Genomic DNA, 21,251 nt, shown 5'->3' with positions numbered 1-21,251 from the left:
CAGTGATTTTGAATTTGAATTACACAATGATACTTGCATAATATCAATTTGAAAAGTGCACCCTAGTGGTTCTCTGATTGTTGATTAGCTCTGTGGACGAATTATGCATGACCTAATTCGCTCAGCTATTAACATTGATTGGCAAGGCTAAAAAAAAAAAACCCATGTAATCTGCGTTGTAAATACGTTTGTAGATTAGTGTAGTTGTAGAGCTAGATGTATTTATATGTAGTTTTTGTTATTATTCTATGTTGATATTATGTAATCATTTTCGTTTGGACAGGTCGTCCCGAAAAATTGACAATCTGGTTTGTACGTGTCGTTGATCATTTTAGTGCTTTGTATTTGACCTTGTATCAAAGGTTGTATCCATGTTGTGGATCCGACACTTTTAGGTATCGGGTGTCGTTGGAACTTAGTGCGCTATATATATATATATATATATATATATATATATATATATTTTAAATTTTTTTTTTTGGTAAAGCTTCTGAAGATGTAATGAAAGCGATAAAGCTTTACGGAGGATTTCTGTGTTTTCTTTTCATATTTTATAAATATATATATAGATAGATAGATAGATAGATAGATAGATAGATATATATATATATATACCCACGTAAAATATAATATTTCGAGAGAAGGTAAGGCAATAAAAACTCTGGGAGAAGATGTTTCTATAATAATGTAATAGAGTGATCTTTGGGTTAATGAATAAATTTTGCTATAGATATATGCTTCAATGTATTTTACTTTAGAAAACCCTAGATCCACTCCTTTATTTCTCTAGCCCTTACATGTACATATATAGGTGAACACATTTAATAGTCATTACCTTGAGGCATATGTCAAAGGTCTTGTAGTGTTCTTGAACTTCATTGGTTGTGTTTTGTGAAGTTGCTTTTGGTTGGTTTTTATTGTTTTGGTCATTGGGTTTTACCGCCAAAATTGAGCATTCTTTGTCTAGTTTTGAGAGAGGACAGACTTCATATCGACAACATTGACTAAGACCTTCTATAAAGACTTTTCCTTCTTTTCTGGTAAGTAATTCATTACTAATTATCCTTATTGGTAAATGTCAATTAATATTTCCAGTCTATATATTTTTGCAGATTTAATGAGATTCCTTTTGCACTAAATATTAACTGAGAGAAAGGCTAGATCTACAAAGAATGATAGTTTTGTTTAAAGCTCTTTGATTTCATGAATCAATTGCTTATATTTAGAGTAAATTGGTGAATCTATCAAGTTACACTTTATTTTATAATCAGAATATTTGATCAACTTGTTCGGAGTGAGCAATTGAGTCTTAACTTTAATAAATAGTATTTTTAGACTATTGTATGTAAATTACAGAGTCCATGTACATATCCACATAGATATATATACCCTGTACTTGTATGTGGAAGCCTCTTCCCATAGAATGGTAAATATATGATTTAAGTTTTAATGATAATGTATTCTTATGACTATGGGAGAAATCTGTTCATACCAGTATATGTAACTTTAAGAGTTGTCTCCCTTTATTGTGATTTTGATACAAGTAATACATTTATCTTGATGGAAATTACATTCATTAATCATATAAGTAATATTGTCAATTATTAATTAATGCACTCTGTGATATCATATTATTGTTATTTTACCTGTATTGCAGGGCTGAAAAAATATGTGCATGTGAGATATCCTTCACTGTGATATTAAATTCCCTGAACCCATACAGGAGTTGCTTATTATGAAACTACAAACCTGTTACAATAATCAAACCGGCGGAGACAAGGGCGTGATAATGGACAAAGACCACTATAAAAATATGGCTTTTGAACAAATAATTCTGAGTTTTACAAAGAGCTGCCTAATTGTGAAGATAGAAAAACGGTGAATAAATCAAGAAAATTTGATTCAAATTTTTTTTTTTACTTCCCTTACTAAAAAGGAACAGGGGTATATGTACCTGCTTGAATTTGAAGTTAAAAGTAGCAACTTTTATTGACTTTCCAAAATTCGCAAATGGAAACGAATAAAAGACGGAATTCAGGGGATGGAATCTACGTATATCAAATTACCGAAACCGGACGATTTAAAATTGAGACCAGTAATAGCCGGATCGTCCTGCCTTACATACCGACTTAGTAATTTGTTAGATATGATCCTCAAGCATCTTTGTACTGAAGTACCAAGTTTTATTAGAGATGACATGAATATTTGACATCATATCACCGACACCGTTAAAGAAGACACAGCACTTCTAAGTTTCGATGTAATTAGTCTTTATGCCAATATACCCCACACCTTGGGTCTTGAAGCTATCTCGTTCTAGTTGGATAAACATGGAAGTCAAATCGACCCTAGATTCTCGAAGGACTGGACTGCAACTTATTCTTGAAAACAACAATTTATTTTTTGATAATAAGTACTTTTTACAAATTAAAGGTACAGCGATGGGTACAAACGTTGCGCCGACTTACGCCAGCCTGGTTTTAGGATTTCTGGAAGATAATGCATACTGAAACTGAAAAAAAAAACCATTTGGATCCGATCAAGTACCAATGGAAACGCTATTTAGACGACTGTTTCATTTTCCGGGGAAAAGCAGACAGAGAATTAAGAGAATTTCATTTGTTGTTAAATCAACTCCATGAAAAAATTTAGTTTACAATCGAAACCAGCCAAAAGGAACATCCGGGTTTTTTTTTTGGACATACTTATCATCAAGCAAAATAATAAAATTTCCACGGATCTATTTTACAAGAAAACCGACAGTCATCAATATCTTCTTTTCAGCTCTTGTCACCCACCACATACAAAACGGAACATACCATTTAACTTAGCCAGGATAATTTGCACTATAGTTACCAACGAAGAACGTAGAATTAAAAAATTAGAGGAACTCTGTAATTATCTCCATCGCCAAAGATACCCCCGTGATCTTATAACTGAAGCTATCAGAAAAGTAAAACAAATACCAATCACAGAGTTACGGAAAGTTAACAGAAAATCAGATTCTAAAAAATTACGCACAAACATCCCTTTTGTATATGAACGAGCTTACTCTGCGTATGATCAGTTTTTAAATCGGGACAGGCTTCTGACAAACAAGTTGATGTTCCAAGGGTTTCAACAGTCTCGATTCAAGTCAGCATTTCGCGATTTCTATGGTTGTTATAATGATCTAGTTTGCCAATACAACCTATCATTTTGTCAAATGCTGACTGACGTGTTTCAGACCGATTGTTTGGCTGTTCTTAGCACACTGATTTGGACTACGGTTTACCTGATCAAGATATAGGGCTCACGACGGATGTGACAGGCTGATAGATTATGCTTACTCCTCCCAGACACCTGATCCTACATCTGGTGTGCCCAGGGGTCTATGTTTGCCCAAGTCTCTATTTTGTATTCCTTATAGGAGTTATTAGATTGAACACTGTTCGTTATCTTCACCTTTCATAGTGCATTTAGATAAATGTGGATGTTTTATGCCATGCATATGTATGGAAATTCCCTTACAACTTATGTCATCGAAATACATTGCAAAATGAATCAATTACAACAAGTCGCCGACGTGCAAAATGGTTGTAAAATCTCCAGCAGCATATATCTAATCCAAATTACCTCATCTCTGCAGATCTTTAACTTTCTATCCAGATCACATGGATTCATTATCCCTCTTTCGTCTGTATCTATTCTTTCTACATTGTTTTGTCCAAATCCTAAGAAACTAGCCCCCTTTTCTATGGAGTAGTGCGCCTGTGATCAAAAAATGCTATCAATATAAAATATTCACAGTGATTGTGTGCATTCTTCTTCACTTTTATTGAAATCCATTGCTTGTCATTTGCAGTATGAAGATGCAATACTGAATTTGTTTCAGTCTATATTTTGGATTCAGTTTTTAGTGCCGCCTGTCCGCGTGTGAATACCTTCGCAAACCTTTTCGCGGCATTTTTGAGAAATATGTTTTTTTTTTTGTTTTTTGTTTTTTTTTTTTACCTTTTATTTGAATTTTGAAATAAGAAATAATGCTTACAACTTAGATGTTTGAAATTTGGTGCTCTATCTCTTAAACGCAAATTCTTTTGTAAAGCCTAGTAGAACAAATTGTTCATAAGGTTATTATAAACAATATGTCACCGTCAATTTTTTTCTTGTGACCCCTTTAAAGGAATTCCAGGACAGGTTCCTAAAACTGAATATCCCAAATGACTCGAAGCCTGTAAACATTTTGTTAAACGTGAAGTTGTCGTTAATGACGAGACGTATTTGATTATATTACATGTAAGTTCTAGGGTCGAGCACCTTAGATAAAGGGCACAGGGGGTCAAAAAGTATTTCATAAATATCTGAAAAACTGAAAAGAGTTTGTCAAGCATTATTCAGGCAAAGTATTTTATTCTTAAACTTTTACAAATGCTAATCACGGCAAATTGATCATGGATTACGCACTAAGTGATTTATAAGTAAATAATGTACGAAAATTTGATATTCTATCTCGTAAACGAATTTTCCTTTGTAAAGCCTTGTAGAACATAATTTGCTCCGAATGTTATTCTAAACATATGTCGTTATTTTCTTAAAGGAATTCCTGGGCCGACCCGCCTCTAAAACTGAATACCCTAATCATCTCGAAATCTATAAAGATTTTGTTAAACGTTTTAGAACAAAAGCCGTAAATAATAACGAAACCTATTAGATAATATCAACTTTAACGGGCCATTCTATAAAATATTGTCAAATGTTATTGAAGCAAAGTTGTTCTTTCTCCAACCACTGATATTATCAAAAGGATCATTTCATTGATTACATAATAAGGATTCAAAGGGAAAGAATATGCAAAACATCTCTAAAACGAAAAATAGTTTGTAAATCATCATAGATCAACAATTGCTTAGAATATTATTCTAAATAATATGCAGGCTTCAAACTTATTCTAGTGACTCCTTTAATCATTAGGTTTGGTTTCTAAAGCTGAATATCCCAATAATTTCGAAACTGAAATACATTTCAGTAAACGCTGTAGAATAAATCTTGTAGGTCATGAGAAGACCTATCAAACGATGTCAAGTTTTAGGGGCAAATCCTTGAAATAAGGGGCAGGAAGGGTCTCAAACTATCTAATGAATTTGTTAATCATAGTGGTTAACGTCTAAAACTGTCTTGCTTTTTATTGCAATGGTTTGAAAATTATACTGTATATATCTATTGAGACTCTTAATGGACTGACATGGTCACAATTGTTGGCCAGCAAGTGTGTGCACGTTCAGATCATTTTGATTGGATAACGTTTTAAGATACATATTGTAGTTTTCTTATAACTCAAGGAAATAAAGTGAAAGTTACTTTGTGAACGATTCAATAGAACTTAATCAAACAAAATCGTACCACTTTGAAAATGGGGACATTTGGGAACATCTGTGACGGTTCCCGTTAAAATTAAAACTAGTCACATATCTAACTTTTTTTTTAATACTTACTTCTGTTGATGCGAATATGACTAGTTTCCCATGGCTCCCCATCCCTGCAAATTTTATGTCTGGGTCGATCTTCAGTCGTGCTAAATGCATTCCAAGCATATTTGCAAAAGATCCACCTAAAATTACAGGGAAAACAGCAAATACATGTGTAGCTAGAGTACCTGGCCATAAGTGATTTATCATTTTATTTTTTCACTATATATTTCATTAAAAATGCCTTTTTTGAAAACAAAAATGATTGCAGCATTACTTGTAGATTATCTTTATGGATAAATTGTTTTAAAAAATACAAAATTGTTTGTAGTTTCTTCACATAATTTTGAAATGAATCTTATCTTTAGGTATTGCGGTGAAATCACATGTCAAATGCAAAATTGAAATTTTACGGCACAAATTTGTTAAAAAATTATAGTAATTTGAGGTTTAAAATTTCGCCTTGTATTCTCAATGATCATGGTATCACAATTTGCTTAGCATCACAGGAAAAGAGAATTTGAATAATTGTGCATAATAAGTGAAAAACTAAATTAACCTTACAAGAATTTTTTTGAATTGGTATTTCAATTAAATATGTAGTGAAAAAATGAATTGATAACTCACTTATGGCCAGGTATTGTAGGTAGGATAAGGGTTTCAAGTAACCCCCCCCCCCCCAACCCCAATTCTTCATATAAAATGTCAAAAGAAATTTAAATTCATGAAACATGCATGTAACAAACAAAAAATCCAAGATAATGTTTAATTAGAAATAAGTATATAGTCACAATCACGATGAATATAAATGTTTGAGCAAATACAGGATTGCAGATGTAATTGGGATATATTATATACATTTTGCTTTGGGAAACATCAAACACACATTTGCCAATGAACCATTTTTATACATACAGTGTAGTTGCAGCTGTATCAGCTGCTGTACAAAATCTGCGAGTTTGAGAGGTGGACAAATATGTGCGCTGTATTTTCTGAGGCAATATATGTTTTAATTTTCATCAACTATATAACCGTCCTGCAAAGAATATGTTATATGTTTACACTAATTTTAAAATAGACATGGATCGGTTTACTAAGATAATGATCTACAGTTTTGTCTTTACTCAATACTCAAATTTGGTGGACATATAACGCCAAAATCCTCCATTCTCCCTTTCATAATAGTCTTGGCTTAGATTTGAGATAATCCGGAAAAAGTTATTCCGGTACCCGCAGAATTTCATAATTATGTTTTCGTTAGGTGGTGCTGTTACACCTACAGTATAATTACAAGCGAAGCCGCAAAGCCAAGTCAGTTACCAAGTTGATGCTGAAACGACTGAACAGGCTGGTAAAGCGAATAAAAGGTACTTCAGGATTTGAAATAATAAATTCATATGAAGCTTTAGATGTGGCTAGACAAGCCTTTCCTAGCTTTAAGTATTTATTTTTAACTAGATACGAACGAGAGAGCCAAAATGAGCAGAGCTATGAGAGCCGGTATCCAAAACATTGAGCTTCCAAGAGCCAGGAGTCCGATTGCATCGATCGAGCTGAAGGAGCCGATCGCCAAAGAGCCAGTTTTAATTGTACATAATTGTTTAAAGACAAGTAGTCTCCACACTTATATGCATATGTATATTTTGTGTAATCATATTTGTATATTTTGAAACTACCAGGTCCTCAGAAAGTTAACTGGGGAGATTCAACCGCCTCTGATTGATTGATTGTATCTTGCTTAACGTCTCGCTCGAGAATTTTTCACTCATATGGAGACGTCACCAAGACCGGTGAAGGGCTTCAAATTTAGGCCGATCTTGGCGCTTACGGTCATTGAGCAATGAGGGTTCTTTAGCGTGCCACACCTACTGTGACACAGGTCATCCGTTTTTAAGGCCATTTCCGAGGACCCGTGGCATTCACACCTGATCCCGAGCGCTTGGCGATAGAACTGTCACTACCTGTTTTAATGAGTTAGGTCTGTCGCAGCCGGAATTCGAACCCCAGCCTTCCACATGCGGGGCGAACGCTCTAACCTCTCGGCCACCGCAACAGAGAGAGAGAGAGAGAGAGGGGGGGGGGGAGAGAGAGTTACACGCTAACAGTTTTTGGTGACGGCGGTGGGATACTACTTGGGAGTATTATAATTCTTTGATGAAGTTTTTCCCCTTTGTACAAAATTGTTAATCATGAGTCTTTATGAGGTCAATGCTACAATAAGATAGCTTGGGAGCCAAATTACCTCACATGAGCTGGAGTTTACAAAAAGGAGCCACTCCACACCTGTAAGAACGCCTTCTAGAGATAATCAGATTACAGATTCGGGGTTTGCAACCTGAAAAGCTTTGGATGCTGTTGAATTAGAGGAAGAAACTGGAGCCAGGAGGAAATCTGAAAGATTCTGACAGAACATCGAAACTGCAAAGGAGACCAAGATAGATGAATTCGACCCTAGCCCTTACTTAAAAAAGGATGAGCAAGAGATGCTAGGAAGGGGACTTGAAGATTCAGTTCCGAATATAAACTTTAGAAGGAAGCTGAGAGCCTCGTCTCCCAACCCAGGAGTACAATACAACACCATTAGGCGTGATCCAAGCCAAATCAAAAATTTAGGAGCCGATAACATGCTCCAAACATAAAGCCAGTGACGTATGATAGTTCCACGTCATGGCTTGATTATAAATCACAATTTGTGGCATGTGCAAAGTTAGGTAACTGGGGTGAAACGGACTTGTCTGTTTCCCTGAGAGGCAGTGCTAAAGGTGTTCTTGGAAATCTATCAGCAGAGAAAGAAATGAGCTACAAAGATCTGGTATCTGCATTAAATGATAGATTTGCTCCGCCAGATCAAGTACATTTGTATAGAGCGCAACTGAGACAGCGGAAACAGAGAGCGTCAGAATCGTTGCCGGAGCTTGGCCAACAAATCGGGCGTCTTGTGAACTTGGCATATCCAACAGTACCTGCGGATATAAAGGGAGCTCTAGCTAAGGACAATTTCATTGATGCCTTAGCAATATCCGATAATCAAACAGAGAATCAAACAGGCCAGACCAAAAAAATTAAACGAGACTGTAAAAAATACAATCGAACTAGAGGTTTTCCTTAAAACTGAAGACAGATTAGGAGGCGTGAATTCATCTTTAAGAGCTGTTGGACAGGAAACATTAGAGATGAATTAACAGTAAAATTGAAAAAGGTGATATTAATTGTACTGAATCTTTAAAAGTCGATGACGGCCATTGTCAAAGAGCTTAAACAAAAACATGGAGATCGCGGAAAGAACAAATGGAGGAGAAAAGGTACTTGTTATAACTGTGGCAAAAGAGGGCATCTCCAGAAGGAATGACGCTCTAAACCAAAGCCTCAGAATTTCAATGCAAATCATGCAGCACAGGGGAGAAAAAAGCAAACAAAAGAGCCATGCAAACCTAAGTCTCATGAAAAAAAAATTGGTATTACTAGTACTGGGGATGCCCGCATTTTTGCTAAAGCACCCATCTATAGTTATGATTTAAACATATTGGTTGACACAGGAGCTACACTCTCTTATGGCTAAATATGAATATGATAAATTCTCGAAAGGAACAACTTGTTGGAAACTTTAAAGAGGGTCAGCCAGCCAGTGATATCAGCAAACAATGACTCTCTTACGATTTAAGGGAAACTAAGTGTCCCAATCCTCATAAGTGATATCTTGTATAGGACTGAAGTTGTTACAGAGATGACTGTCAATGCTATTATAGGGTTGGACTTTTTAATCGGAAATAAATGTGTTGTCGACTCAAAAACGCAGATTTGGAAGTTTACGGAAAACGCTCATCTTTAAATAAAGCGGGTTATATTGGATGTTTCATGTTACCGCGTTGCTGTGCCAAATATAAATACCATCCAGACTGGGAGACTCATCTACAGGCCAGAATAAAAATGGAGTCCAACAAAGTCCTTTATTAGTCCACGTAATGATAATGAATATGATGAACTTTCTCTTGCTGAATTGCAGAGTTAAGGACCAGAAGATCAGTGCAGTGAAACATTGGCTCGAGAGCAATAGCAAACCAACGCAAACTAGTCTTAGTTATATTGGGACCATGTCAAAGCCTCTTTGGGTACAAAGAAATATGCTGGAGATAAAAGAGGACTTGCTTTATAGGAAATGGAAAGATGATACTCTTCAAGCGATCGTTTCATTTCAAGACCGACACAAAGTTCTAGTATACTGTCATGATTACAAAACAGGTGGATACCTAGGGGTCAGAAAGATATTAAGTAAACTTAGACAAACAACTATTGGCCTGGTATGCAAAGAAATGCGATACATGTAAAATGATGTGAAATATGCTCCAAATCTAAGGGTCTGACGAAAACGCAAAGAGCTCCAATGAATACACTAGAAGCCGGTATGTCAATGGAAAGGATTGGTATTGATATTGTTGAAGAACGGCCTCGAACAGAGCAAATCGATCGCCCCAATCGGTACATAGTTGTTATCTGTGACTATTTCACAAAGTGAGTTGAGGCATTTACAATGCCATATATTTAAATTGTCCTTATTGCCCAACTGTTGGTTGAACAGGTGATATCACGATATGGGGTGCCAGGATCTGTGCATTCAGACCAAGGCAAACAGTTTGAAGGGAAAATCTACTTGTCAAAAGGTTTAACAAAACCTTGCTCACGATGTTGAGAGCTCTTGTAGACGAGAATCAGTCTAACTAGGATCATCTGCTACCTTATATGTTGATGGCTTATAGATCGGTGGAAAATGAGACCACTGGATATAGCCCCATAAATTTGATGTTGGAAAGAGAGGTTTGTACACCTCTGATATTGTGTTTGAAATGCGATCGTGCATAAAGGAGATCATTGCATGGAAGTGGGTTAGGGAGCTTAAAGAAAAAATGCAGCACGCACATCCCTTTGTGAGGGACAATTCAATAGGTCCCATGCTCAGACAGAAGAGTCTTCATGACACAAAGTTAATTGGCAGACATTTGAGAAAGGGGATGAAATTTACGTTTAATTTCCTCGATACAATGTTGCGAAATCTCCTAAGCTAACACAGTTTTGGCGAGACCCATTCGTTGCAGAGGAGAGATTTTCTGATGTTTATCGTTTTCCGTTTACATCACAATCGACTTTGTATGTGACATCAGAAAATCTCTCCTCTGCAAAGTCGATTGTGATGTAAACGGAAAATCTCAAGTCACACATGTCAATCGTATGAGAGATAAGAATCCTCAAGTGTTGAGAGGTGAAGAAGTAGCTTCTTCTGATGTCCAAGATATAGGCAATGGTGATATTCAGAAGGAAGAAACTTTGTTGTTGGAGAACAAAAATAACTTAGAATTTGAAAATCTCAGATTATGTTGTCAATATCTAACTTCGTTATGTTGCATTTTTGATAGGAATAGCAATTCCTGTAAATTTTAGTTTATGTTACTGTTTTTACCTTTTGATATACTTGGAAAAACAGTATATGCGCGCGCACGTGTGTATGAAAGATATGAATAAAAATTTATCTAAAGCTACTGTAAACATTGTACTTGTATTCGGGGGGTGGGGTGGCGTAAGTGCCCCCTTGGCACCGAGTCTTCGCATGTTCACATCACCGTTTTCAAATCTGCTTAAATGATGTAATATATTTGTATTAAGATTTTTGGATTCTTTTATCCATACATAAACGTACATATCTGTGCACATGAACATCAAGAAATCATATATACAAATGTATGCTCATCATTAGACATCGTAACCTTACGAGTGTTGTACGTTACAATATATGCACGTGTAAATCAAATCTTGTTCTGTGTGTAATACAGACTGATACTGTAACACACAACGATTAGTCTTTTGTATATAAAAACTTCGACCTGTTCAAGTGTAGTCTAGGTCACCTACACGTTTGTCAATGCAGTGTTCTACGAGACAAACGTCTAGGAGCATTCTACGATAAACATTTACACTCCATAACGAGGCTTATCCGAATTCTGATAAAGCAGCTGATTGGTTGATGCATAACGATGACAAACGCAGTTGAACAGAAGGTAAACATAGTTTTATCAGATTTAAAAATCGAATTCTCGCTGAAACCTTTACAGAAAGAGTGTTTACTTAAATTAGCAAATAGGTCAGACGTGTTGGAAGTATTACCAACAGGCTATGGGAAATCGCTATTGTATACGATTCTACCGCAATTAATGTTTGAAGAAGACCTGCATAGTAATACTAGTTCTCGTGAAGTCAGCATAATTCTGGTCATATCGTCACTGGTTTCTCTAATGAAGGACAAAGTTTCGAACTTGCAAAAACACAACGTTTGCTTTCTTTAGAACAAGCGACACATAAACTGACATTTGGAATAACAGCTGTGCTCTTTGTTTTCTTCGGTGTCGCCATTTCAGTTTTTCGATAGCGTCCCCTCGCGGTGTAATATTTTTAAATAGAACGCTCCAAGGCGTTTGAGTGGGAAGTCAAACGGCTTGTGTGACCTAGGCTAGTTCATGTGTTGTCAATTTTGGCGCATGCGCAATAGTCTAATCCTAAAATTGGGAATCATTTCGGTTCTCCGTAATAATCGTGAATTTCCGTTGTCTTTTCATGAATTTAAAAAGACAAACATGTACACTTGACATTTGTTGACTTGTAACGTGTCAGATGCGATGCGCCACCTTTTTTATATTATTTGTGTTTTTTATGTATGCCGGGATCAATTTGTGTAATTTACATGTTTATTTACTCATTTGCAAACCTGGTCATTAGTAAACGGTTATTTGTATCAAGTTGTCCCAGCTAATCAATTTTGTATATTTTGGTCGATTAAGTCATTTTGTTTGAACTTGCTTCATTACGTCATTTGTTTGATCATGATAATAAATGACTTGTTCAATTAAGATGTTGTGCTTTTCATTAGACATTTCAATGATTATCCAATCACAAAAATCGAGCTACGGAATGCCAGAGTCTTTTTGCTCGTACACGGGCTTTTCTATTTCAAAATTGCGGAATATAAATGTAAATACTTAGTCTATAAACTGAAATATTGAAAGGATGACCGCGTATAACTTAGGAAACAATGATGCATTCCTATAAAGAGAAATGTAGAATAAGAAATCAAACGATTCCAAAAATGAAGCATTGAGGTATACATTTCTAAGAAACATAACATACACTCCCTAAGTTACACGTACAAACATACACAGTTGAAACTGACAAATTAACACGGTTGCATATTCGGATTAACAAGTTTACGTGCTTGGATTTTTGAACACGATTAGTTTTCATATCCAGTGCATAATCTTCGACATAATTGATAGAGTTATGTCGTCAATTGCGGTAGGTCATACATATTCAAAGTGACTAAATAAGAGATAGTTTCCGGCTTGTATTATCCTTAAAGTACACTAGAAAGCAGGTGATAATGTTGTCAAAACAATATACAGTATACAGTCGGAAATATGAACATCTTCTGATTGCAATGTCGGGTCTCTATGGCCCGGGTCTTTTTTGATCCGGGCTTTAAAGAGTATTGAATTTATTTTTTATATCTAGCTAGTCAGTTTATATAAGAAGAATACACAGAAATATTTTTCATAGGTATTCAATGAGAATGAAGATACATGTATGTTAGTGCTTGATGTCGAAACAAGCAAATCTGAAACAGATTTTATTCCAAACATTAAATATTACTAATGAAGATAAATGCTTCCTTGAGAACGAAGACGTGAAAAAGCTTCCGTCTCTTTCTTTTCTTAATTACACTACTATATGAAAATACCAGCATCAACTCTGATTGGCAAATGATAGTTATTGTGACTAAAACTGGGAATGCAAGCAAAATGCACTGTGTGTATTTGTTTCATGTGAAGTTAACGTTATAAAGATTTTAGTATTTCCGAAAGAGCCTCACTGACTAATGGGAACATAATTGATAATACATTCAAATATCTAGGATAAATATTTTTCCAGACTATAGACTTAAAAGCATGTATGGTACAATGAATTGCAATTTGAAGGGGGAAACTATATTTATTTAACAAATGAATTCCGATTTTGCCAGTTTGATGAACTTGCGATGAAATTTACTAGAAGCATTAGGATATGAAGTAACTAGACTACCGACAGGCATAAAGGACAATAAGTAAGGGAGGTAACTGAGATGTCATAGAACAGACATGCGTGTACTGAATGGTTTTTAAAAATAACTTGCACTTAAAAAGTTCTACTACTATTATTACTTATGTGTATAATAGAGTGGTTTTATATTCTATATACTTTACAAGAAATATGGCGAGACATATCGTAAGAATCTGATAATAATATCGTAGAATAATTCGTAGGCCAGGGAGATGCTGTACAGAAATAATTTATAGAAAAATTTTGTTAAAGAATTGAATCTGTCCAATGTATAGATGTGATATATTTAGTAAATTTTTGATAGGCTATCCACAAACCAAAGCACAATTACATATTGAGCATTTCCAAATCTTTTTTCTTCCTAATTCTTTTCATTATGAGTTATATAATTTTCTTTATGCCTCTGTCGTAATGCTACAATCTTTATGTCTTGTTTGATATAGTACCTCATTGAATATCAATAGGATTGGATGAATAAAAAAAATGCACTGATGAAAACCGGAAATTATCTATGAAAAAATAATTTTGCTAAATCATTTTATCCAGGAATAGAGTAAGAAATGATATTTCAAAATTCTTGATATATTGAAGGATAATCCTAGGGACACCAATGATTCTGGTAGAGCCTGTGTCCTTTATAGAGTCCACAGTGTAACACCCTTTTATACTGGGTGTCAGCCAATAATATTTGCATTTGCCAATGCATTCCCTTATAAGACAGTACTAATGGAAATGAGATTCAATTTCGTGTAACATGAAGTTGGTCACGTGATCAGTCTTTTTTTTCGTATGAATTTAATCAGTGCTTCAAAAGTCAGTTCCGAGTCCTAACGATGAACATGCCGTTGTTTCTTTCCAAAAACCTGACTAAGAGCTTAACGTTAACTTGATCCATCATATCATCCATCAATTCTCTCAGATCCTTTGAATTTCTGTCGAAATCTGTGTTCAACAATTGCGTTTTCAACTTAGTAGGCTAGACCAACGCCAGTTTCTCCATAGCTGATCTCCACCAAATCACATCTCTTCTTGTCTTCATTTCAGTTAACTTTACGCTCTAAATTACCTTTATTTTACACCCGTTTCGTCTTTTTTTTTTTAACCTTTTCAATCTAATATCTATATCTTATATTCTCTTCGTTCTTGTTCCTAATTTTTCATTCGATAAAACTCTTACGAACTATACTTTGTGTTCGACGATCGTTATTTCGGTCATATGCTACATAATCATGGAAGCTCGGTGAGAACACAAATCAAAATAGAAATATAAGAAATATAATATCATTTTTGAGTGCCCGGAGGGCGTTATAGTAGATTTGATCACGTACCAACTTCATGTCATATCCCAATAACATTAAAAAATGATATCTTATTTCTTTATTGCATCGTTATTGTTTATATTCATAGTAGAAGCATTATCGGGGATAGGAATAAAGTATCAACAAGCAGAGATATATACTCGATCGTTAAGTGAAAAAGTGAAGATAATGAACACTGATCAATCTCATGAATCATATAAAGAACACAAAGAGTAGGACAAACTCGGATCCTTGAAAACATTACAGGAGGGATCGGGTACCTACGTATAGGGCAATATTAGATCTTTTATTCGCAAGGACAATTTAGTATGAAAAAAGAATTTTGAAAATAGGTGGTGTTTCATATGGTTGCCATAAGGAAAGTTTGAATAGACTTCTGTTCCTCAAGAGAATAATACTTTGCTGTTCTAGATATGTTTTGATGGTCTGTTGATCCCCAAACATCAATAGTGAAGGCAAGGATAATTAATTTTTTTTTATACGAAGTTCGTTTACCTGGACACAATACTCCATCACCATTTTCATATCCCACCATACTAGTAAGCTTCTTCATCATGTATTTCTCCATCATAACAAATACTGGTGCAACTTCATAAGTATGCCTAAAAGAATACTGCCGCAACTTCATAAGTATGCCTAAAAGAATAATGCCGCAACTTCATAAGTATACCTAAAAGAATACAGGCGCAACTTCCTAAGTATGCCCAAGAGAATACTGCCGCAACTTCATAAGTATGCCTAAAAGATCTGTAATGTATTGTTATTGTGAACATCACTTTAAGCTTATACATGTCAACTTTGAAAGTATTGACACTTGATATCTGTACGTGAGTTTTCAAATAGTACATGGTATTAATTAAAAGTCCATTAAGGAAGGGTTAACGTTATCATTCAGACAAATTAGATGATATGCGTCATATGTGTGCAATTTTCTTCCATTATGAAATGTGGGGTTCATGAACTTACATTACTTTCTTACTTACAGATGTAAATCTAATGCTAAATGGGAGTTTGGGGAGCTTCGTTTTCAGAGTATTTGAAATTGTTAACCCCACCCCTGTAAACTCGTTAATTCGGACGCGATCGACTACGCACTTTTTTTCTCTCTGCATAACTTGAACATATATATATATTCTTTATTGCTTAAGACATATGTCTTATCACATCAATTTCATAAATACATGTACATAAAAATGATATTGTATGGCAGTGTACTAATTCAAGCAAGGAACGGAGAATGACTTAAACAAGGTTTTCTCGCAACTTAAGTGCAAGACATAGATATTTCCCTAAATTACAAAGTTCGTGTACATTATGAACACTTAAAGCTGTATGACCCTATGCCCATGTATTTTTTTGTACATAATTACTTTAAAGCAGATTTATTACTTTATAAAGTTATTAAATTTCCCTTAATTACATGCTTGAAAACATCTGCATGTAAAAGAAAACAGTGCGAATATTATTTAGAAAGTAAATATAGTGGCTACATATATAATAGACGTCTATAAATAGACCCACGCGCGTCAGGGGAATCCCAACATGATGTATTAACTCATACGCAACTGTCTAGTTTTAAGGCTGAAAGAGCGTAAAACAACGAATTACTAAGAGGTATTTGATATTTTTATTTCTATTAAACTTATGGTACGGTACTGTTATAACAAAATACACAGCTTTACACAGATAATACCATCGATGATCTGAAAGTTTGAACTGGTCACGTGACTGTCACTTGAAATGGCAGAGTGACGCGGTTATTTGTAAACATCGATTTAAAATCAAATTATTTGGGTTAAAACAGGTGAAATAATTTATGATATGTCGTACAGTCTCATAACTACATACGTGCGATGATTTAATAGCGGTTTTACGAGATGGAAAAAAATATTGTAATTCGGACCATACAGCTTTAATAATTGTACAAATTTGAAAACAGATGGTTTTTGCCAATAATACTTTTTGATATATCTATGTCGAAATTCCTCGTAATGAGGGCAAATTAATATAAAGTGGTATTCGTCCTCTATGTCATTTTTACAAAATTTACATACTCTATTTTCTCTAAGTATATTGTTATGGCGGCCTGTTTTAATTTCAAGATTATGAGAGGATAGTCTAATTCGACAAATGTGTCTTTTATACATATTAGGTTTAGGTTTACAAAGGTAATATTGTAACGAAAAGTGATCAATAACATGTTTGTAAATAATACACTTTGAAGAACAATTAATTTGTTCTGTTAAACTTTGAACACACATATCAATCAACCTCTGTTTTATAATAGGAAAGAAAAGTTTACAAGTTGCATTCTCCTGATCACACCAAATATTTCCTAACCATATATTGTACAATTTTTGTTTGATGCAATAGGTCCAGTTTTTGCTACAATTTTTCATTCTATCACAGTTGTAATATAATTCATCGTAACAATTTCTAATTATACAATTTTCACTACGCATCACTTTAAACCAAAATTTGAACATTCTGAAGAATCGAATGATTTTCATAGGTAACCTCCCAGTTTCAAAATACACCGAGGCAGAATTTATGTTTTTTCGCACACCTAAAACAAATTTTATAAACTCTCACTGTATCTTTTCTATATCCCTGGCATTATGGCTTCCCCATACTTCACAACCATAATTCAGGATACTTGCTACATATATGTCAAAAAGTGCCAATAGTGTTTCTGTGTTAAAGCACATATTTTTAATGAGAACATAGCTTTTCTACCTTGACAGGCTAATTGTTTTTGCGTAAAATTGTAGTTACCGTTAAACTTAAATAAAACACCAAGGTATACAAATTTATCAAAAACTTCAATTGGCCGACCATTCAGATTCCATTTTTCTGTATGTTTGATTTTCCCTCCATTCCTAAAAATAACAATTTTTGTTTTATCAACATTAACGGTAAGATCCCACTCAGTTGTATATTCATATAACTCATCTAACATATTTTGGAGCTCATGTACGCTTTCAGCAAAAATGACCATATCATCTGCATACATCAAAACATACAAGTTTAGCTCTCGCAACTGTAATGGCACAATATCGTGTTTTAAAAATTCTACTTCAAAATCATTCACATATAACGAAAAAAGGATTGGAGATAACACTTCTCCTTGTAATAGTCCTACGTTACTTTTAAAAACTTCTGACATCATACCTGCAGATTTAACACTAGATTTCATGCTTTGATACATAACCCGGATAATGCGTAGTAATTTACCTCTAACACCATATGTGCTGAGCTTTTTCCACAATTTAAATCGATCAACAGAGTTAAATGCTTTCTTGAAGTCTATGAAACAACAATATAATCTCTTTTTTTTTTTTTTTTTTTTTTAGAAAGTGTCATATTAATAATTGAGGACATACAAAAATAGCTTCTGTTGTACCTACGTGAGGCTGAAACCCAAACTGATCATCAGTTATATCATCGTTGTAAGACCACTGTACAAGTCTTTGGTTTAAAATCGAAGTACATAACTTACAAAAACAACTCACTAAACTAATACCTCTATAATTGTTGGGATCTGACGTATCACCCTTTTTATGTACTGGAACAATTATGGATTCTGACCATACATGAGGAAAAATACCCGTTCTAAAAATTCTATTAAACAAATTGTGAATAATAGGCAAAATACAACTCTGAAATTCAATAAAATATTCATTCAACAGCAAATCAGTTCCATGGGATTTCTCTCGTTTTAATCTTTTAATTGCATAAAGTATTTCTTTTCACTTATTTCACAATCAAGCTCCTCAAATACAGTTTCATCAATATTGGTAAAGTGTTCCTCTGATGGTGTAGGTGCTTTCGATACCAGTTCTTTAAAATACTCAAAGAAAATAGATGGATCAGAGTTTGGTCTCTTTCTTTTTTTCATTTCAAACTTTGAATAAAATGCCTTATGATTATGTTTACGTAAGTAGTCCAACATATTTCCCTCTGTCCGTTTGTACTGACGCTTCAGTCTAGCTGATAGGACCTTGTATGCTTTTTTCGACTGTAAAAGTTCCTGATGTGTGCTTCGCGTTTTATTGCTATTGAACAATCGAAGGTCATTGCGGTACACATAATACTTTCTCTTCAGTTCAGGTGTAACCCACGGTTTGTCAATGGGTGTTCTGCTCGAGTACACATATCTACGTTGGTTACTTGTCGTTCTATTTTTTAATTCAAATAAGGGTGCCATTACGTCAGAAAGTTGAGAAGTAAACAAATCCACCGAAGAATCAATAGTGTCCTGACACTCGACTTCTGGAGTTTCTGCTGCTGAGTGTAAAGTACTGAGACATGTTTTAAGTGCATTTCTTGCCTCATCGAGGCAATCTGATTTCCATCTGAATGTTCTATATGGTGCTGTATGACAATGGTCGCGTGCTTCTGTGTCCTTTGTTTCATTTAAACTATAGGTGCTAATTTGGAGATGAAGTGGAGCATGGTCTGACCATGTAGTAAAACTTGACACAATAAATTTATCTATCAAATCAAAAATGTCTGGGGTAGATATGCAATAGTCGACAAGGCTACACCCTTTTCCTCCCACCAAAGTCATTTACAGTATTATCGGGATTTTTCGTGCTGACAAAACACTATCCATTTCGTACGTAAGTAATTCGGTTACTTCCCTAAGTACAGAACTATCCAAATTATCATCTCCAATGAAATCGTCTCTGTTCGCGGTTCTAGCATTCATATCACCCAATAGCATGATTTTCCCTTCGTTCATATATGCTGCAACCTGCTCCTCAAGTTCTTGAAAGATTTCACAATCATATAGACGATAAAAGGAAGAATTAGGGGGTGGTAGATACACAGCCTATATATAAATCTTTCTGTAAGTTAATCACGTGTTTCTTAATTTTTAACCAAATAATTGTATCATACTGATTTTTTTCAAAGGATATATGTCGGTGAAGCGTCTTACGGATAAGGATCACACTCCCTCCTCCCTGTATACTCCGGCTTTTAAGTCTCGGGAAGTAGTAACAATTAAAATCATCAAACTGTCTATCATAGTTTTTTTCTAAACAACATTCTGTCAACATAATCAAGTCATATGTGAATAGGAAATTTTGAAAACTCAAATCATCAATTTTAGAGGAAAATCCACCATTTATATTCCAGCATATACATTTTAGGGAATCAGTATGATTGTGATTCTCCTGTCCGTCCTTGCGGTCGCCGGTCTCATTGACGGGGTCAGGGATAAATTCCTTACCATTTATGAACAGCTTGTCCTTGAATAAGGAAGCCCTCTGCCCCCTTCGCCTTGTTTTGTTCATGAAAGGGTATAACTTCTTCCGTTCTTCCTGTACCTTCTTGGGATATTGCTCCTGGATCCTATAACCAGTCCCTGACAATTTTCTAACATATGTAACTCTAAAATTCGACTTGGAAATTCGCACACAAAAAAGAACTACGCAAATAATAAAACCCCATTCTATGGAAAATATGCCAGCATAGCAATTGCTATAATAACTGCATAATCTGTGTTTATTACTTATATTTGCATTTTACCCCTTGCCTTCGACCTTAACATTGAAACAAGGCATAAAAAATAAACGTTTTCATAAAAAAAAATCATCTAATACCCCATTCATACGACACGATTTGCATACATAAGTATTTTTGCATATGTGTAAATTTACTTATAGGTGAGCAATTCTTGTCGTATGAACTGATTTACTTATATGTAAATCCTGCATACCTAAGTAAATTTGCACCTAGTCAGGGGTAGGTGCAAATTAACTTTTGCTCATATGTTGTAGCAAATTTTCTGTTCCTGTGTGTATTTTTTGTCGTGTGAACGCACAGTAAATTTACTTACGTATGCATTTGATGTACACAATCATGAACAGTAGGTTTAGCAACACCAAATAAATTTCCAATTGTTCGATATTCAGCAGTGGGTGCTAACCAGTAAATGGCAATAGCTATTTTTTTCTTTGCATTCAACAGAATCTCTACAGTCCGTGGGGCAGTTTCTAGCTTTAAAGCTTTTAAAGGGACTTGGACACGATTTGAGCTGAAAATTTTCAAATTCTATTTTTTTTTAATGTTTAGAATTCTTAACTAAGGTATTACTAATGATCAACAAAAATTTAACTGTCAGTAGTCAAGGTTCATGGGAGATACAGAGGTCACAAGTCCTTGTTATGTAAACAAAGCTCGTGCCATGTTTTTGTTTACATTTACAACTAGTAAGTTTCGTTTAAAACAGATATTTTCAATTTATAAGTGAATTCTTAACAGAATCAGATAGTTCTAGTGTTTAGTACATTTCATTTTGTTTCAAACACGATATTTTCTATCAAATAGTCTAATGTACGAG

The 21,251-nt window shown here is 34.6% G+C and overlaps 1 protein-coding gene across 1 annotated transcript in view; it reads right to left on the bottom strand.

The window, feature by feature from the left end:
- LOC125646540 (cysteine sulfinic acid decarboxylase-like) overlaps positions 1-21,251 on the bottom strand; it is a 152,536-nt gene that overhangs the window by 49,179 nt on the left and 82,106 nt on the right. Inside the window, exons 6-8 of the mRNA XM_048872888.2 lie at positions 15,398-15,504; positions 5,475-5,590; positions 3,616-3,750 (exon numbers count right to left, since the gene is read on the bottom strand). Coding sequence (XP_048728845.1) covers positions 3,616-3,750; positions 5,475-5,590; positions 15,398-15,504 — 358 coding nt within the window. The remainder of the gene's footprint in view (positions 1-3,615; positions 3,751-5,474; positions 5,591-15,397; positions 15,505-21,251) is intronic.

The sequence above is a fragment of the Ostrea edulis genome, chromosome 6 (assembly GCF_947568905.1).
Source record: "Ostrea edulis chromosome 6, xbOstEdul1.1, whole genome shotgun sequence".
Lineage (NCBI taxonomy): Eukaryota > Metazoa > Mollusca > Bivalvia > Ostreida > Ostreidae > Ostrea > Ostrea edulis.
Note: the sequence above shows the minus strand (reverse complement) of the source record. Positions and strands in the feature narration are given on the sequence as shown.